At 44.6% G+C, this 19,688-nt stretch overlaps 1 protein-coding gene across 1 annotated transcript in view; it reads left to right on the top strand.

Moving 5' to 3' along the window:
- LOC136571830 (Fc receptor-like protein 5) overlaps nt 1–19,688 on the top strand; it is a 66,574-nt gene that overhangs the window by 28,680 nt on the left and 18,206 nt on the right. Inside the window, exons 4-7 of the mRNA XM_066572456.1 lie at nt 4,157–4,408; nt 4,490–4,756; nt 8,131–8,406; nt 18,994–19,275. Coding sequence (XP_066428553.1) covers nt 4,157–4,408; nt 4,490–4,756; nt 8,131–8,406; nt 18,994–19,275 — 1,077 coding nt within the window. The remainder of the gene's footprint in view (nt 1–4,156; nt 4,409–4,489; nt 4,757–8,130; nt 8,407–18,993; nt 19,276–19,688) is intronic.

The raw sequence follows: 19,688 nt of genomic DNA, 5'->3' as shown, positions 1-19,688 counted from the left end.
AAGTTTAATAATCAATATAGCCCTGGGTGAAGAAAAAAAGGTATAAGAGAAACTAAGTGCCCAACTGGATGCGCTAATTACTAATGTAAAAAAGTTCTCTGGAGATCCATCATTTCCTAAAAGAGAACAAAACCTGGAAACAAATATAGAAAATAATCACTGTGTTTATTAAAGAGAAAAAATACTCCAATGTATTAGGGATGTAAAAAACTTCAAAGAGAACAGGGTATATGATTATACAGGCAAACACCCTACGAATACAGATATTTCATCATCTGATTATGATACATCAGACAGGGCAAGTTTAAGAGCACCCCCATAGTAGATATAAAGGTAATGGTAGGAGTACAAGATGAAAAAGCAGAAGCTCTCAATCAAATAGAGAGGCTAACACTGAGAGGAAAAGGTTTTTTTTTATCCAATCCTCCCCCAATCACGTCTTATCTCCTATGGGAGAGGAAGGAGTGAACAGAATAAGAGAGAATTAAATGCATATAATAAACCTCTCAAAAAGAATTTTAATGACAGCGGAACTGACCGTACTGAAAAGGGGTCTTTCCTATGTCCCTTCGGTGAGATTTGATGCCTTTGCATGGACAAAGGATTTAAATCTCTTTGCGAGGAATTTGAAATGAACAAAATTCTTCTCAATTTATGACAAAGGAGGATGTGAAGAGCTAGGCCTTAATATTGAAGATCTGGAGGACCTTAGAAATCTGAAAGATCTCTTCAAGCAAAGCAACAGATAAGAGGGCGAAGTCCCATTCACCAATTTAGCACTTAGAAGTAAGAAGTTACCACCAGTAGGTGGCTATAAAAATATTGACATGTTTGTGGCAAAATGAGTTCTAAAAATTAGAACGTAACCAAGTGAGATGTCAAAATTTGAAAAGATCTGAGAGGGAAGCATTATCTACATTGGAAAATGACAATACCATTATTATCAACCCTTCTGACAATAGGGGAAAGATTGTTGTCCTCCCTCGTCAGATGAACATAATCATGTGTATGGATATTTTAGAACAGAAAGACTGCTATAGGAAACTTAGGTCTAACCCAATAGTTTATCTCTGGTGATCGGCATGTATAAAAGGAGAAATGCATAGCAATGGTTATGAAGTCGGAGACCGCAGAGTCTCCTGGATCATGGGATTTAGCCTTGTGCTTATTGCAATACTCCAAGTAACTAGCCCTTCTGGGGATCAAACCTGTAACCTTGCAACTGCTTACGCTATGCTCTTACCAACTGAGCTAACTTTGTCTCAGCTTCTGAAGTCTGTGGTTTGCATAGACTTCTGCCATCTGGATAGTGTCTGGCATGAAACTTTTGCTATTGACATTCAGGTGTGCTTCTATGTCTCCATTGGTTCTTCCAGGACCTGAAGGGGAAGAGCATATGGAATAAATAGGTGAACCTGTTCAGCAGTCTCTTGATGACATTTTAAGGTGCAGTCACGCTAGGTGCATCCTTCGCAACTCCACACCTTGGTAGTTCTTTTCAGAACTGACAGACTGTAGTCTAGACTCAGGCTTAGAAATGAGAGGGCATGTAGCCAAATTTCTACTAGGTAGCCAGAGTTTTGGGGATAACCAACTATAGAGGGAGATCCAGGCATTTCTTGGTGTGTTCCCCCCTCCTCCCTTCTTTTCTTTTGTGCTGTTTTTGCGTTTATATCATATTTATGTCATCACTATTAGCTATGATCAGTTCCTGATTTTTTATTAGAATTATTAAAAGTTATAATTTATCATTACCCTTTCAGTGATACCTTAATATAACAAGCGGTTCCGCCAAATTCACCAGAAAATTACACTTTTACTGACTCCCATAGTCTGAGAATTATCCCCCCCCACCACCTGCTGCAGACATGATGTGTAGTCAGACAGAGGCTTCTGGCAGCATTCCTAAGAATCTTAGCCAATTACTTTACTTAAGCTTAGGGCGAGGACATCCAAGGTAGTTTTTTCGGAAATACTACCTGCACCACAGGCCACACTAGAAAGGCAGCAGGATTTTAGGGAGGTAAATAACTTGCTCTGGGGTTGGTGTAGGAAGGATGGGATTGGGTTTCTGGAGAACTGGGCTGACTTTGCTGTCGTTACAGGCTCTATCATAGGGACGGGCTGCATCTTAATGGGGAGGGTGCAGCTGTGCTGGGTGAGAAGATGGCTAGAAGGCTGGAGGAGTGTTTAAACTAGGGACCGGGGGGGAGGGAAAAAAGAGAAATAGGGGGGTAGATAGTGTAGTCAGTGATCTGTGACCAAGTAATTGGAATGGGGGTCGAGCAGGAGGTGGGGTTATTACAGTTAGAACTGGCAGTATAGAACCAAAGGTAGAACAATGAGAATAAAGAATAACAACCACCATATAAACTGTATGGCAACAAATGCAAGACGTCTGATCAGTAAAGTGGATGAGCTCAAAGCGAAAATGTCTGAAGAAAATTACGATATAATGGGAATAACGGAAACATGGCTTGATGATAAGTGAGATTGGGTGGTGAACTTACAGGGTTACAATCTCTTCAGAAGAGACAGTAGGAACCAGAAAGAAGGAGGAGCATGTCTGTATGTTAAATCTTACTTAATGCTGAGGCTACGAGAAGATATAGGAGTAGGAGATGAACACGTGGAATCTCCGTGGGTAGAAATACAGGGAGCAAAGAATAACAAAATTCAGATTTTCAGAAATTTTTGGTACTGGTGTATCTTGACGCCACCAGGAAGTGCAGGTGAAGACCAGATTGACAGGGGGTTGACTCCCATTGTTCCTGATTGGCAAGCTGGCAGCCTCCTCTGCCAAGTTCTAGCAGTCAGTGAGCAGACAATGAGGACGGGGAATCATCGGCAGTGACAGCTGCAGCAGGTACAGGAGGCAGGGGAGCACTAGCAGACAGCAGGGTTGCTTTCTGCGGCTGTCCTCTACGACCTCCACTCCCCGTCTCCCATTTCCTGGCCTGACTCCCAGTGTCAGTCCTCTCCTAGCTGCTTTGCACCCCATTCTCACTGTGGTCATCTCCCCTGTAGTGTCCCTGGTGCCTCCAGCTCTCTTCTGCCACATCCAGTCCCCGCTCTCACTCACTCAGTCTCACGTGTACTGGCCCCGCTGCCACCGGCTCTCCTATGGCACCAGCAATCCCCTTATCAGCCCTGCTGTTAGCCTACCCGTGTGCTGCATACAGCAGCGTCTGCAGTGATTTTTTCCTGCTCTCCACGCTTAGGGTTCGGGTTACTGTTCTTGGTAGGCTTACATTATTAGTAGAGTTGAGCGAACATGCTCGTCCGAGCTTGAAGCATATTCGATGGTGCTCGTTACTCGAGCGAGTACCACACCATGTTCGACCCCTCCCTGCATTACCACTTCCTGCTGTGACGTGCCAGCGTGCACACATCCACAGCAGTATGTGGCTGGCTGGCTGGCTGGGGGGTGGGGTGATGGGGGAAGAGAGAGAAAAAAAAAAGCTGGGCACCCGGCGAGTCCAATACAAAAATGCTCAAGTCTCCCATTGACTTCAATGGGGTTTGTTACTCAAATAGAGCTCTCGAATATTACGAAAAGCTCGACTCGAATAACAAGCACCTGAGCATTTTGGTACTTGCTCATCTCTAATTATTAGCAGTACCACCCTCCATGGAAGGCTCTACAGCTAATAACTGAAGGCAAACTGAAAAAATTACCCGAACCCTAACCGTGGACAGCAGAGAAAAATCACTACAGATGCTGCTAAAGGACTTGGGAAATAGTGACCACAATATAATTAAATTCCAGCTGTCATTCAATAGGAAGCCTTATCAGGGAGCGACAAAAAAACTAAACTTCAGTAAAGTAAAATTTGATCAGCTCAGAATTAAGGCCCATTTACATTGGACGAGTGTCGGGCAAACGACTCCAAATGAGCTGAATCAGTATCTGGCTCGTTGGGGTTTTTTGCCTTCCTCTGGATCAACAGGGGTGGGGGGTGGGGCGTAGAAAGAGGTTGAACTAGATGGACATTGTCTTCATTCAGCCTAACATACTATGTATGTATACTGGTGTATAAAACGGCGGTAAATGTATAAGTAAATGTGCCCTGTTACATTTATAATAACAAGGGAATCAGTGGCCCAAACACATCTGGCGTCACTTTTCTTAACTATGTTTTTGATTTTTTTTAAGGTTATAATAAATTCAGAGTGACCTTCAGTCCAAACTACAGAAATATATTTGTGGGGGAAGAGATGACTATGTCTTGTGAGACAGGACCTTCTGCATCACGAAACCAGAAATATGTGTGGTACAAAGATGGTAATCAACTAATGACGGAAAAGAAAGATATCAAAACATATTCGGCACGTCGTGAGTACAGTGGGATTTTTGAATGTGGAGTACAGAATTTAAATTTCCCCGTCAGACTCGATGTCTCAGATGGTGAGTATTTGCCCCAACTATGATGGGACATGTCTACAAGGAGATGTACGTTGTGGAATATCCGCTATTTCTTGTTTTCAGACGTTTACATCATTCTGCAATATCCCCCCAATATCTTGGAGGGCGACTCTGTGGATTTGAGATGTCACAGCAATCCATACTCTACATACTCCAAAGCTGATGAGAAGACCACAATATTTTATAAGGACGGAGCAATTATCATTAAATCTAAAGAGATTTTCCATCTGCCAAGTGCGACTAAATCCATGAGCGGGATTTACCGATGTGAAAAAACAGCTATAGATGGAGAAGTATTAAAGGCAGAAGAAATATTTGTATTTGTCCAAGGTAAGAATGAGGCAATGCACGGACCCAAGACCCCCATTCCCTCCAAACAGGTTCTAGTTAAAATGACTTGTACTAATGGGGCAGACAAACTTCTGAGGAGGAAGCCTTCCCGCATACTGCACTCAAGCCTGAATGCAGGCAGCTCATGGGGCTCTTATGGGGCTCGTGGAGAACAAACGCCAATCCAAAGTTGGTCTCATCTGAATTTAAATGGGTGGTGAGAACCTGCACTGGGATGTAATCCCCATAGGAAGCCATACTGGAGTCATGAAAAGGGGAAGCTGGTGCTGGTTGGTTAGCAGTGTGGTGGTGTCAAGAAGTATCTAAGAGGGGCCTTATTTTTATCCTTGCTATGTAACCCCCTACCACTTAGAGCAGGATTACAGTTATGCTATTTGAGCAAAGTATTTTGGGCATCAGACTATAGGGCTCTTATACTTTAGCACTGTATGCAGGGGCAGGTTGGGCCAGAGGGGGCAGGGAGGTTTAAGCACCCCGGGCTGGGCCCCCTGTGAATGTTTCAGGCTGCCCTGCCCCCCACTCCTAAAAGTCTGGCTGTTTGTAATGCTTACATTAGCTTGATGACACACACTCATACAGGACCTTCAAACGCTACACATGCTAACTCACACAGCATAACCTCATGCCTCCCCCCCCCCCCCCCCCCCCCAGCTCCATCACTCAGAGTACAGTGATCACTGGCGTCAGGAAGAGGAGGAGTGCGGTTATACTATGCGAGATAGCATGCGAAGTGTCAGTGTGTGTTAGCAACCTACTGTACACTCTACAGGTGGCTGGATTTCAGGGTCCACAAAGGTGGTGTTATAGTGATTGAATAGGCTACAGAAGGGGTGTCTTATTAATGATTTGGGCAACAGAGGGGTTCGGTAATGAATTGTGGGCCACAAAAAGGGCTATAATAATAATTCTAGCCACAAAGGTGGTACTGTTACAAATAGAGAGGTCCTATTACTAATTGGAGCCATTGAGGAGGTTCTATAACTAATTGGGGCCACAAAGAAGGTCACTATTATTAATTGAGGCACTTTTACTTAGTGGAGCCACAGTAGGGGCACTATTACTTAGTGGAACTACAGCAGGGGCACTATTACTTAGTGGAGCCACAGCAGGGGCACTATTACTTAGTGGTGCCACAGTAGGAGCACTATTATTTAGTAGAGCCGCAGCAGGGGCACTATTACGTAGTGGGCCCACAGTAGTGGCACTATTACTTAGTGGGGCAACTGCAGGGGCACTATTAGGCCGCCTGCACACGGGTGGAAATCCCACGGCGGGATTTCCCGCTGTATTTCCACCGCTCAAAGCCTGCATAGGATTGTGTTAACAAACGCAATCCTATGCAGACCGCCGAAATCTCGCGCGGCAAACAAACCGCGGCATGTCCTATTTCTGTGCGGGGCTCGCAGAGCCCCGCACAGAAACGTCACTCACCCGGCCGCCGGCTGCCCGGAAGCCGGCACATGAAAGAGCTGGGGCCGCCGGGCGCGGGTGAGTACACGCTCGTCCCTGCAGGCGCTCAGGTCGGGTCCCGCAGCGAGAATCCTCGCCGCCGGATCCGACCCGCTTGTCTGCAGGTGGCCTTACTTAGTGGAGCCACAGCAGCGGCACTATTACTTAGTGGGGCCACATTAGGGGCACTATTACTTAGCGGAGCCACAGCAGGGGCACTATTACTTAGTGGTGCCACAGTAGGGGCACTATTATTTAGTAGAGCCGCTATTAGTAGGACTACCGAAGGGCAATTATTACTAGAGGTGCTTTTATGCGGAATAATTATCATTCAAAAGAGTGTTCAAACGAGCAACAGTGAACAATAACACAGGTCTACAAAAAAAAAAAAATTTCAGCTGCATGAGATATTTTAGGTAAATTTTAATTGTTTTTAAGCTTGCTGAATGCAAAAATGACCTCCATTTACCCCATCACGTACAGTTTTTTTTTTTTTTACAATATATGAAGAGTTTACATTTTAAATGCATATAAGCAATGAAAAAAAAAATCACAATTTTATTACAATGAACTATTTATTTTAAAATATATTAATGATGCATTTATCATTGCATGTTCATTCTTTTTGCCTGTGAAACCTTTTCTTCTTCTTTTTGATGCTCTTTTGATTAGGCTTTCGCTTTCCATTTTTTGTTTCCCGCTTGAGCATCCAACAGTAGACAGCTAGCACCGAGGCATCCCAACTTTCTTGGTAGCGTCTTTCGATATCACGGACATCCTGGTGAAATCCTTCACCCTGCTCTTCACTATAGGCTCCCAAGTTTTCGGGAAAATAGTCGATATGGGGGGTTAAGAAATGAACTTTTAAGTTCATCTTGCATCCTTGAGCTTTAAAGACAGCCTACATACTTTGTACAATGGTTTTGTAGAGAGGGTCTTCAGTATTCCCCAAAAACTTGCCAATGATGTCCTTGAAAGAGTCCCACGCTTCTTTTTCATCCATTGTTTCTGAAAAAAGGAGACCAGATAAGAGTTCTCATATGTTGGGGCCAGTAAAAAGTCCCTTTTTAACCTTGGCTTCAGACAGTTTTGGGAACTTGGAACACAGATATATGAAACATTCCCCATCTTTTGGCGATGAAGAAAATAAACCTGTTAGGACATGATCAGCTGAGCTTTCTCACACTGCCAACCCCCCTTACCCCCCCCCCCCCCCTCCCTTCCTTTCATTCCTCTCATTTTCTCTTGGTATTATTCTTGAGTATCAGTCTTATAAATATGAAATCATTGGATAGGATTTTTAGAATGAAAAATAGGATACCAGATTTCAGGTTAAAGGAAAATGTCACGCTTAACTAAACTAAAAACATCGGTTCTGCAAAAAAACTGGACACGATAGCATTTTTTTTGTGTTATTCCAGGTTTCAGTGAGTAAAAATCTATAAGAAACAGTAGAAAAATCCTATGTAGTTTCTTGGTCGCAGATTTGTGTAATCGTTCAGTTTAAACGCGAGCCAACAACGGAATGAGGATTGTTTACTTTTCGTTCGTCGTTCATTTTATGCAGCCATAAAAATCATTGTTGGCTCATTTGCCTATCATTTGGTTTAAAAAACAGTCGTTCAGTCATTCAGTCACTTATACAGCGAATGTGAAAGACTGAACGAATCCCATTTGAACGAGCCAACAATTTATCTGCCGGAATAAACAGGCTGCACGAGAGCAAATGAGCTAATGGTGACGTCACTCGTTTAAGTGATAGTCGGCTCCTCTAGATGTTTGTGCTGCACACGGTCTGACAATACACCATATGAAGAGTATGGAAGGTTTCACACAGGGCATCAGCCCCGGTCATAAGCTCCAAGGGGCTGCAGTGATAAGACTACTATTATAATCTGTTCTAGATCTGTTTACGAGACCAGAAATAAAAGCCCCTGACAATATAAAGGAAGGAGATGCCCTGACCCTGACGTGTGACACAAGACGTAACCCTCTCAGAGAGGACACAGAGCTGCGGTTCACCTTCTACAGAAACGGGCAGGAAGTCATATCATCTAATTCTAATACATACCAGATTCAGTCCGCTCAGCTGGAGGATTCTGGGAATTATACCTGCGAGGTGCGGACTGTGTTAGGCACTGTGATGAAGATGAGCGATGTGACACCCATCAGGATAACAGGTTGGTATGAACATTTATTCCTTGTAAGATGCATGACTTTCCAACTTGGGGAAAATGCTGGAGAAATATCAATTGTTGCACCCGGTGTAATATATTTGGCGCAACTCATTGGGCATGTTCAGCATACTTGTTTTTCTTACTACCGGCTTATAGCTGCCGTATATTTGTATCAATAGTTTTGCTAAAAATGGTGCTTGATGTGAATGAACTTCTTGCTTTTTTATGACTCATTTTCGCCACTCTCCATTTCTTCCACACTGGGAAGCTACTTATAAACAGCGTCCAAATCGCAGAGGGGATTTGGCAAGGTCAATGGTCTTCTTTGGTACAATTTGCTTACTAAGGCACCACATTAAGGACTCATGTCCACGGGCGTTTTTCACCACATAATACACATGCGTTGCACGTGATACACCATGAATGGAGACAATGAAAGTCTTTCATTGTTCCATGCACACCTGTGTGTGGACACTGCGTATCAATACGCAAGAGAAATAAATCGCAGCATGCTCTCTATGTATGATATGCAGCCCTTCTATGGGCTGGTATGATACACTGTCCATACACAATACATTGCATGTGGGCAGCGTTTCCATATACACCCTAACTCTGAACAGAGGGGGGAATTTTTAAAAAAAGAAAGAAAAAAAAATCACACTGCGCCTGCCGTGATCGTGTCATTCCCGAGCATGCGCAGTGCCACACACACCCTGTATGCGGTCTCTGCCAGCAGAGCATATGGGCTGTGTATGTGTAAAACGCTGCGGGCACGAGCCCTAAGGGTGCTTGCACACATAGTGGAGTATTCTGCAGCAGATTATTCCTTCACGTGGAAAAACCCGCACCAAAATTCACATCAAATATGCAGATTATAACAGGATTTCCAAGTGGCTTAATTCTGCCCCAATCTGCATCTAAATCTACATGTTAGATTTACAGATTTCTGTGTGGATTTGCAGAGTGGATAATCCGGATACCAGTGAACACAGCCTAATGCTCTACATTGGAATCTAGCAGATATCTGTGTGGACTTCGCTTTTACTAGTGAAACCAAATATTGGGTTTAAGGGCAAACATATGCAGTGCCCGTGGAGCGGGCCCAGCCATGGAGACAGCAGGGTAGAGAAAGGCCTTATCATGGGACTCTACCATCTCCTCCCCTGGGGGTAGCTCGGGACCCAACCAAGTTATTGTTGAGGGAGATCAGAGCGATAGTAACCGGGGATCAGGCTAAGTTCAGTTGTCACTCGTGATGCCACCGTCCCATACTCTGCCGCATATCTCTCAGATGTAATAAAGTAGTCCACACACAGGGTATTTTCTGAACGAGAACCGAGAACGGTTGATTCTGTTCGTTTACTTAAACTCTTGAAATTATATCCAAATAAACCAGTCTTTGTACAGAAGCAAATCATCGTGGTGCAGCAGGGAGGATTCTCGGGGCATTTGTATCATCCACAGTCTAAGTTATCTGTGAGATTTCTCTCCCGGCAACCTCTCTCCTGTCATATGTTCACATTCCGTTCGCTTGGTAGGAGTTTTCCATTTCCCCGGATGGATGCGTTTCCATCATGTCCGGGCTTTCATTCTCTCTACAAATGGAGGCCGTAGGTAGTCTCCATGCAGGGCTAGGCCCTGGCGTGAACAGCAGACCGCATCTCTGACACTTTCATGTTTCTTTGCTCTCAGATCTACTCTCTTGAGTCTACATTTTGATTTTCTCTTTTGATTCTCTCTTACATAGATATGTAACCCCTCTTTTATACTGCACACAGGACAAAACAATATATTTCCAGACCTGACCAGACGTTAACCCATTCATGCCTGCAGACATCCAATACACATAAATCAAATGCACACCACAACCAACACACTGACAAGACATTGACACAAGACAGACATAGAACATTATAGAGGGGCCACAATAACTCTGGGCCACTACACATACAATTATTAAAGAAGCATTTCCAAGCACGTTGCTGAGCATTAGAGTTGGTTTCTGCTCTTTCTTACTAGATATTACAATTTTTCATTGTATTTTCAAGAGTTGTTCATAAAGCCAAAACTACATATCCATCAACAAAAAGTTCAAGAAGGGGATAAAGTGACGCTAAAGTGTCAGTCTTCTTTTTGGCCCTATATTCAATTATTTACATTCTACAGAGACTCGCAAACGGTACAAAGCGGCAGCTACAAGGACCAGTATGTGATATCACAACCCTCAGAAGGGCACACGGGGACTTACACATGTTCACTAACTTATAAGGGGATTTCTAAAAACAGCACTGGGCTAATCCTCCTGGTACAAAGTGAGTATCACTCCACACAAGAAGTCCGAAATATAATTGTCTTCTCAACAGGAAATGATACTGCAGTAACACATCCAGCCTCACAGGAGCGCTAGTTCTGTTATAGAAGAAATAATGCCATCTATTTACTGCCATCTATAGGTGGCTACCCTGTAAGTTAATGTTCAACCTCTTGTAGAGCTTTGACATTGGACTTGGGTACTAGCCACCCACTGTTGTCTGTTGCTTGGCTAGTATCTCAGTCATGTATCAAGACACTTTAAGAGGTCAGCCATAATGGGGTTGTCGGACCCACTGAGGTCCATATGTAAACACGGCCAATGATTGAACAATGAACGTAATTTGTGCACTTATTGTTCGTGGTTCATCTTATGCAGGCATAAAAATCACAGTTCAGTCATTTACGAGTCATTACATGTAAAAATCAATCATTCGGTTGTTCCCATTCACTGGCACAGTCCCAAGGTTGAAGATTGATTGGATAATGGCCCGATGTAACTCTGGATGTCCTTACCCAAAAACATAAATCCACTAACAATGTCTGCCTTTCTCCTTGCCTGTTTGCAATGCCATTGTCTTGGGTAAATCTGATAATTGAGAGCTTCAGACCAAGACTTGGTTTGAAAACTGCAAAAACATTTTCCATAAGCAGACTAAGGTCATTGGGTTCATGAATAAAGCATACCTGAGCCACTGAAGAAAAGTAGTATGCCTTGTGTGTAGCAGAGGGGAGACCTTATTTACAAGAAGGACATTGTGGCTCATCCAATTTTTGTTAAACACCATCTAAGTGAACCACAAAAACTACCGGAAGAATGAGTTGGTCTGATTATACATATAAGTGGAGAGAATATTCCAACTTAAGAACCGCATCCCAATCTTGAAACACAGACAATTAGCCCCTTTGGGGGAAAAATTCCTTCCCGACTCCCTAATGGCAATCAGACTAATCCCTGGATCAATCCCTAATATTTCCTACCTACCTGTATACCCGGATTAACAATTAACCTAAGATTTATATCCTGTAATATCCTTCCCCGTCAGAAAGACATCAAGGCCCCTTTTTAAACTCCTCTATGGATTTTGCCATCACCACATCCTCAGGCAGAGAGTTCCACAGTTTCACTGCTCTTACAGTAAAGAACCCTTTTCTGTGTTGGCGATGAAACCTGCTTTCTTCTAGATGTAGCGGATGCCTTCTCGTTACCGTCGCAGTCCTGCGTATAAACAGATCATGGAGAGATCCTTGTATCGTCCCCTTATGCATTTATACATATTTATTTGATCGCCTCTTAGCCGTCTTTTTTCCAGGGTAAATAATCCCAATTTGGATAGCCTCTCTGGGTATTCCAGTCCCTTCATTCCATGTATTAGTTTAGTTGCCCTTCTTTGAATCCCCTCCAGCACTGTAACATCTTTCCTGAGCACCGGTGACCAGAACTGTACGCAGTATTCCATGTGGGGCCTGACAAGTGCCTCATATAGTGGGAGGATAATGTTCTCGTCCCTCGCCCCTATACCTCTTTTAATGCACCCCAAGACTTTATTAGCTTTTGCAGCAGCTAACTGTCATTGGTTACTCCAGTTTAATTTACAATCCACTAGTACCCCCAGGCCTTTTTCCATATCACTTTTCCCTGGCAGTACCCCATTTAGTGTATATTGGTGACATCCGTTTCTCCTGCCCATGTGCATAACCTTACATTTTTCAACATTGAACTTCATTTGACATTTTTCTGCCCAAGCCCCTAGCTTATTTTGGTCTGTTTGTAGCCGTACCTTGTCCTCCGTTGCATTGATTATATTGTATAATTTTGTGTCATCTGCAAATATTGATATTTTGCTGTGCAGCCACTCTATAAGGTTGTTGATAAATATATTGAACAGAATGGGGCCTAATACTGGACCCTGTGGCCCCCACTAGTAACGGTGGCCCAATCAGAGTACAAACCGTTTATTACCACCCTCTGCTTTCTTTTCCTGAGACAATTCTGTACCCAGATACACACGTTTTCACTAGAGATGAGCGAACACCAAAATGTTCGGGTGTTCGTTATTCGTAACGAACTTCCCGTGATGCTCGAGGGTTCGTTTCGAACAACGAACCCCATTGAAGTCAATGGGCGACCGGAACATTTTTGTATTTCGCCGATGCTCGCTAAGGTTTTCATGTGTGAAAATCTGGGCAATTCAGGAAAGTGATGGGAATGACACAGTGACGGATAGGGCAGGCGAGGGGCTACATGGTGGGCTGCATCTCAAGTTCACAGGTCCCACTATTAAGCCACAATAGCGGCAAGAGTGCCCCCCCCCCCCCCCCCCCCCACTGTCAGCATAAAGATCGTCCTCCTCTGGCACAGCTGTAACAGCTGTAGCAGAGAAGAACGATGTTTGCCCATTGAATTCAATGGAACCGGCAATACAGCCGACTCCACTGAATGCAATGGGCTGCCGGCGATCGCAGGATGAATGGTCGGAAAGGGGTTAAATATATAACCCCTTTCCTGCAATTCATCCAGAAATGTGTTACACTAAAAATATATACCGGCGTATAAGGCGACCGGGCGTATAAGACGACCCCCCAACTGTCACCTTATACGCCGGTAATACAGTGGAGCAAAGAATAAAAAGCATTACTTACGTTTTTAGATGATCTGCGGCGCTCCTGCAGGCTGTCACTCCCTCCTGGTCCACGGCAGACAAGCTTTCTCCACGAAAGACTTTAAATCCCTGCCTCCAGAAGCACATGTGCCTTCAGCCAATCACAGCCAATGACAATGATGTCATTGAATGGCTGTGATTGGCTGTGTTTCTGGAGGCGGGGATTTCAAGCCTTGAAATCCCCGCCTCCAGAAACACAGCCAATCACAGCCATTCAATGACATCATTGTCATTGGCTGTGATTGGCTGAAGGCACATGTGCTTCTGGAGGCAGGGATTTAAAGTCTTTCGTGGAGAAAGCTTGTCTGCCGTGGACCAGGAGGGAGTGACAGCCTGCAGGAGCGCCGCAGATCATCTAAAAACGTAAGTAATGCTTTTTATTCTTTGCTCCACTGTATTACCGGCGTATAAGGTGACAGTTGGGGGGTCGTCTTATACGCCCGGTCGCCTTATACGCCGGTATATATTTTTAGTGTAACACATTTCTGGATGAATTGCAGGAAAGGGGTTATATATTTAACCCCTTTCCGACCATTCATCCTGCGATCGCCGGCAGCCCATTGCATTCAGTGGAGTCGGCTGTATTGCCGGTTCCATTGAATTCAATGGGCAAACATCGTTCTTCTCTGCTACAGCTGTTACAGCTGTGCCAGAGAAGAAGGATTTGTCTTCTATATGTTCTCAATGGGGTCAGCGCTGCTGCTGCTGGCCCCATTGAGCGCATATAGAATGCATCCATAGCGAGCAGCGGGAGGGGCAGACTTTCATATCAGGCGGACACCTTATCTCCCCAGCCACTCACAGCAGGGGGGTGGTATAGGGCTTAAACGTTGCAGGGGGAAGTTGTAATGCCTTCCCTGTCTTTATATTGGCCAAAAAAAAGCGCTAACGTCTCAGGGAAGAAAGTTTAATTTACCAGAACACCGCATGGTGTTCGTTACGAATAACGAACATCCCGAACACCCTAATATTCGCACGAATAGCAAGCTCGGACGAACGCGTTCGCTCATCTCTAGTTTTCACCCAATCCGAGCTGTCTCATTTTATATATTAGCCTATTATGCGGCACAGTGTCAAATGCTTTAGAGAAGTCCAGATATACGAGATCAATAGACTCTCCCAGGTCCAGCCTAGAGCTTACTTCATCGTAGAAGCTGATCAGATTGGTCTGACATAATTAACCCTTCATGAATCCATGGAGGAGTTATTCCGTTGTTCTTCTTGAGGTATTCTTCGATGGAGTCTCTCAGAAACCGCTCGAATATTTTTCCAGTTACTGAAGTGAGACTTACCGGCCTGTAGTTACCAGGCTTACTTGTGGACCCCTTTTTATAAATTGGAACCACGTTGGCAATACGCCAATCCAGTGGTACAACCCCGGTCTTGATAGTATCCATAAATAGTAGATATTGCAGCCTAGCTATCACATCACTTAGTTCCTTTAGTACCCTTGGGTGTATTCCATCTGGGCCTGGCGATTTATCGATTTTAATCTTCTTTAACCGCTTCCGCACCTCCTCCTGCGTTAGGTATGTAATATTTTGTGACGCGTTCATTTTATTCCCCTGCATCTCGTGTGGCATTTCCTTTTCGTTTGTGAATACGCTTTGAAAGAAACTATTTAATAGGTTTGCCTTCCCTCCATCATCTTCAATGATTTCTCCTGCATTATTTTTTAAAGGGCCAGTACTCTCAGTGCAAATCCTTTTGCTGTTAATATAGTTGAAAAATAGTTTCGGGTTGTTTTTGCTCTCTTTGGCGATCAGTCTTTCTGCTTCCTCCTTAGCAATTTTGATCTTACCTTTGCATATTTTGTTTTTTTCCCTGTACGATTTTAGCGCTTCTTCGCTGCCTTCTTGCTTTAGTAGTTTGAACGCTTTCTTTTTTTCATTTATTGCCCCTCTTACCGTCTTGTCGAGCCACATTGGTTTCCTTTTACTTGAAGTTCTTTTATTTTTAAAGGGAATGAACTGCTCACATGAGGTGATTAGAATCCTTTTAAATGTTTCCCATTTGTCCTCCGTACTGATATTTTTGAGGATGTTGTCCCAATTAATGTTACCGATAGTAGTTCTAAGCTCATCAAATTTTGCTTTACTAAAGTTTAGTTTATTTGTCGCTCCCTGATAAGGCTTCTTATTGATTGACAGCTGGAAGTTGATTATATTGTGGTCACTGTTTCCCAAGTGCCCCTCAACCTGCACCCCCGTTATACATTCCGGTTTGTTAGTTAGTACTAAGTTCAGAATGACCCTCCCTCTCGTTGGTTTCCGCACAAGTTGGGTAAGGTAGTTATCTTTAATTGATCTCAAGAACTTATCACCCTTGTGAGATTTGCAGGTTTTGTTTTCCCATATCATATCTGGATAATTAAAGTTCCCCATGATAATTACTTTGTTGCGGTTTAACACTTCTTCTATCTGCCTTAATAGTAATGTTTCAGTTTCTTCTGTTGCTTTTGGTGGTCTATAGAAAACCCTTACCAGGATTTTGTTATTTTTTCTCTTCCTGTATTTCTACCCACAGAGATTCCACTTGTTCATATCCTGCACCTATATATTCCCGTAGCCTGGGCAATAAGTACGATTAAAGTACAGACATACCCCTCCCCCTTTCTGGTTTCCACGGTCTCTTCTGAAGAGTTTGTAACCCTGTAAATTCACCGCCCAATCGCACTTATCATCAAACCATGTTTCCGTTATTCCAACTATATCATAGTTTTCATCGTCCATTCTCACTTCAAGCTCACGCACTTTGTTGACCAGACTTCTTGCATTTGTGGTCATACAATTTGTATCGATTTTTTTGTTCTTTAAATTCGTTTTGCTGCTAATGGTACTATTGGCTGATCTGTCAGTTCTAATTGTACTAACCCCACCCCCTGCTCGACTCTCCTTCTCATTGCTTAGACCCAGGTCGCTAGCTACACTGACTACCCCCCTATTTCTCTTTTTTCCCTCCCCCCCAGTCCCTAGTTTAAACACTCCTCCAGCCTTCTAGCCATCTTCTCCCCCAGCACAGCTGCACACTCCCCATTGAGATGCAGCCCGTCCCTATGGTAGAGCCTGTACTGACAGCAAAGTCAGCCCAGTTCTCCAGGAACCCAAATCCTTCCTTCTTACACCAACTCCGGAGCCACTTGTTTACCTCCCTAAGATCCTGCTGCCTTTCTAGTGTGGCTTGTGGTGAAGGTAGTATTTCCGAGAAAACTACCCTAGAGGTCCTCGCCCTAAGCTTGGATCCTAAGTCCCTGAAATCATTTTTGAGGGCCCTCCATTGATCTCTAATTTGTTCATTGGTGCCAACGTGCACCATGACCGCTGGATCCTATCCAGACCCTCCCAGTAATCTGTCAATCCGATCCGCGATGTGTCGAAATTGAGCGCCAGGAATACAACACATCGTTCGGCGATCCCGGTCTTTATGGCAGATTGCCCTATCTGTCTCCCCTATAATTGAGTCCCCCACCACTAGGACCTGTCTAACCTGCCCAGTGCTCCCTGTCCCTGTCTCACTGGAGCAGTCATCTCCCTGGCGTTCAGAGGGCATGTCGTGCTGCAGCGGTGCTGGCTCTGTAATGGCATCCCCCTCATCTGCCAACTTTGCAAAGTTGTTGGGTTGTGCCAGTTCAGGACTAGCCTCCCTGGATCTCTTTCCTCTACGCCTCCTTCTATCTGACACCCAGCTGACTGCCTGCTCCCCCTGCACTTCCGTACTACCATCCGCCCCCGCCTCTACCCCAGCGAGTGTCTGCTCAGTGAGCACCAAACTCCTTTCCATGATGTTAATGGCTCTCAGTGTTGCCAGTTGCCCATTTAGATCCAGGATTTGGGCTTCTAAATGTGCGACATGCACGCATCTTGCGCAGCAGTATGCACCCTCGATCGGCTGATCAAGGACCGCATACATTGCACAAGTAGCACACTGAATGACATTACCAGGCATGGAGCTCATCCTAATGGGGATCTACAATTTACTTATGTAAGTAGTGAAGATTGAATAGGTCACACTCCACACAAGTCTTCGACCATTCGCAACCGCTCACATGCGGTAGTGAAGATAGACTTGCTCACACTCCACTCACACGCTGCCGCCTATGCGCAACCGCTTGCACGCTGCCACCTATGCGCAACCGCTCACACGCTGCTGCCTATGCGCAACCGCTTACACACTGCCGCCTATGCGCACCCGCTTACACGCTGCCGCCTATGCGCAACCGCTCACACGCTGCCGCCTATGCACAACCGCTCACACGCTGCCGTCAATGCGCAACTGCTCACACACTTCCGCCTATGCGCAACTGCTTACACATTTTATTTTTGATCTAACGCTCGCACTCTCACTCAATCCCCTAATCCTGCCGCACTTACACCTTGCACACAGACACTTATACACTCACACTCTAATACCCCCTTCCTTAGTCACAGACACACACTTAGACCCACAGGCACACACACACACTAAGACACACAGAGTACACTTATCTGCTCTGTCGGCAGCTCCTCTGCAGCTCCGGTGACGTCACCAGCAGTCTCACCGGCAGGACCTCTCTCCCGGCGGCCGCGCTCCCTGTGCTGCTGGCGCTTCGGGAACCCGCTCCTCCACTTTTGCCCGATAACCGACCGCTCTCTTGGACTCCTGGTGGCACCGGCGCCGGCTCCTGCGCCGCTCCGGTGTCCCCTGCTCCTGCTAGCTCCCCAGCTCCTGCTTATGGCACCCTTTACCTGGCATCTGACATCACTTCCGCTCCTGTATTCTAGACTGTATTCCTGTATGTAAGATCTGTAAAGATGCTCTATAGGATTAAGATCCAGACTTTGGGCTGAACAATGAAGTCTGCAGATGTTCTGCTTCTCAAATAAAGCCTCTACACTTTGTGCTGTATGATATGGTGATCAGTCATGTTGGTCAACTCAATTATAGTCCAACATTACAAGCACCACTGCAGACACCTCTATGCATTCACTGCTGTGCTGTGTGCAGCCGCTTGTCCATGCTAACGCTTCACATGCAGGTCCCTACGGATGGTTCTGGTACTAATGGATGTTCCAATGGCCTGTGAGACCTCATGACGAGGGCAGACAATGTACGGCATGCCTTCACAAGTCATACAAGGCTTCGTTGTCCACGTTCTGTCAGTTTGCGGGGTCTCCCTGAACGTGGCTGCACCGCACACACCGGATGGTTTCTATCCCCCAATAGCATGTCCAAAAGTGGACTTTGGTAGGTCCAAAAGCGCTGCAATGTACCGTACTCATTGGTTGGTGACATCCCACCCCAGACCTCATTGTCAACTCTACACCTGGTGGTATTCTAATGGTTTCTGTACTGGGATCTCCTGTATAATCCTCTGCTTTATACCTAATGCTCACGCATCACCTGACAGCACCGGAGTGGTGGTGGTGGTGGGGCCAATACTTTTGTCAACATAGCGTACATATTTGTATGATGTAAATGATAATCTTATCATATTTAGGTGAAATGTTTTCCAAAATTCAGAAAACTCAATCCCTACTGTATATGGCAACAAAGAAATCCTAATATATCATATAAGAATATTTCAAAAATAATTTTTTAAAAAACTAATTGCGGTAACGTACATTTTCTCTGTCCACAGCTGCTGTAAATAAACCTAACCTAAAGCTCTTACCAAACAAGATGGTTCTGGGGGATGACATTATTCTTCGATGTGAGTCCAGTAAAGGTTCCCTCCCTATATACTACCTGTTCTATCACAATGAGACATTATTCGGAAATATGACCATTCACCAAAAGGGGGCAGCAGAGCTACGACTGACCGTTAGGTCACTGACCATGGGTGGACTCTACTACTGTGCTTCCTACAATGACTTCCAAACCCAACATCAACAGAGTGCGGCAGACAATTTGCTAGTTGTGGGTAAGTAGTTGCTTTGTGTGGATTTTATGTTTTACTAAAAGTTCTTATAATTTATGTCTTATATTATACCAAAGAACTTTCCCCCAAAACAACCTCAAATGTTAATAAATCCGTATTATAGGCTAAAGCTTTGTTCGTATATACGTCATGGCTTCATAATGGAAGATACGATATTGTGCTGGAGCAGTGATATGATGAACTCTGTGGAGTCTGTTGGTCACCGCTGACTTATAACAATGTCTTTGGGGTTTGTTGTGGTTTTTGTCATTTTCACAGCAAGAATAGAACTTAAAGGGGTTGTCCCGCGAAAGCAAGTGGGGTATACACTTCTGTATGGCCATATTAATGCACTTTGTAATGTACATTGTGCATTAATTATGAGCCATACAGAAGTTAGAAGAAGTTATTCACTT

Source organism: Eleutherodactylus coqui, chromosome 6 (assembly GCF_035609145.1).
Source record: "Eleutherodactylus coqui strain aEleCoq1 chromosome 6, aEleCoq1.hap1, whole genome shotgun sequence".
Classification (NCBI taxonomy): Eukaryota; Metazoa; Chordata; class Amphibia; order Anura; family Eleutherodactylidae; genus Eleutherodactylus; species Eleutherodactylus coqui.
The sequence above is the reverse complement of the archived record's forward strand: the minus strand, read 5'-3'. Positions and strand labels throughout refer to the sequence as shown.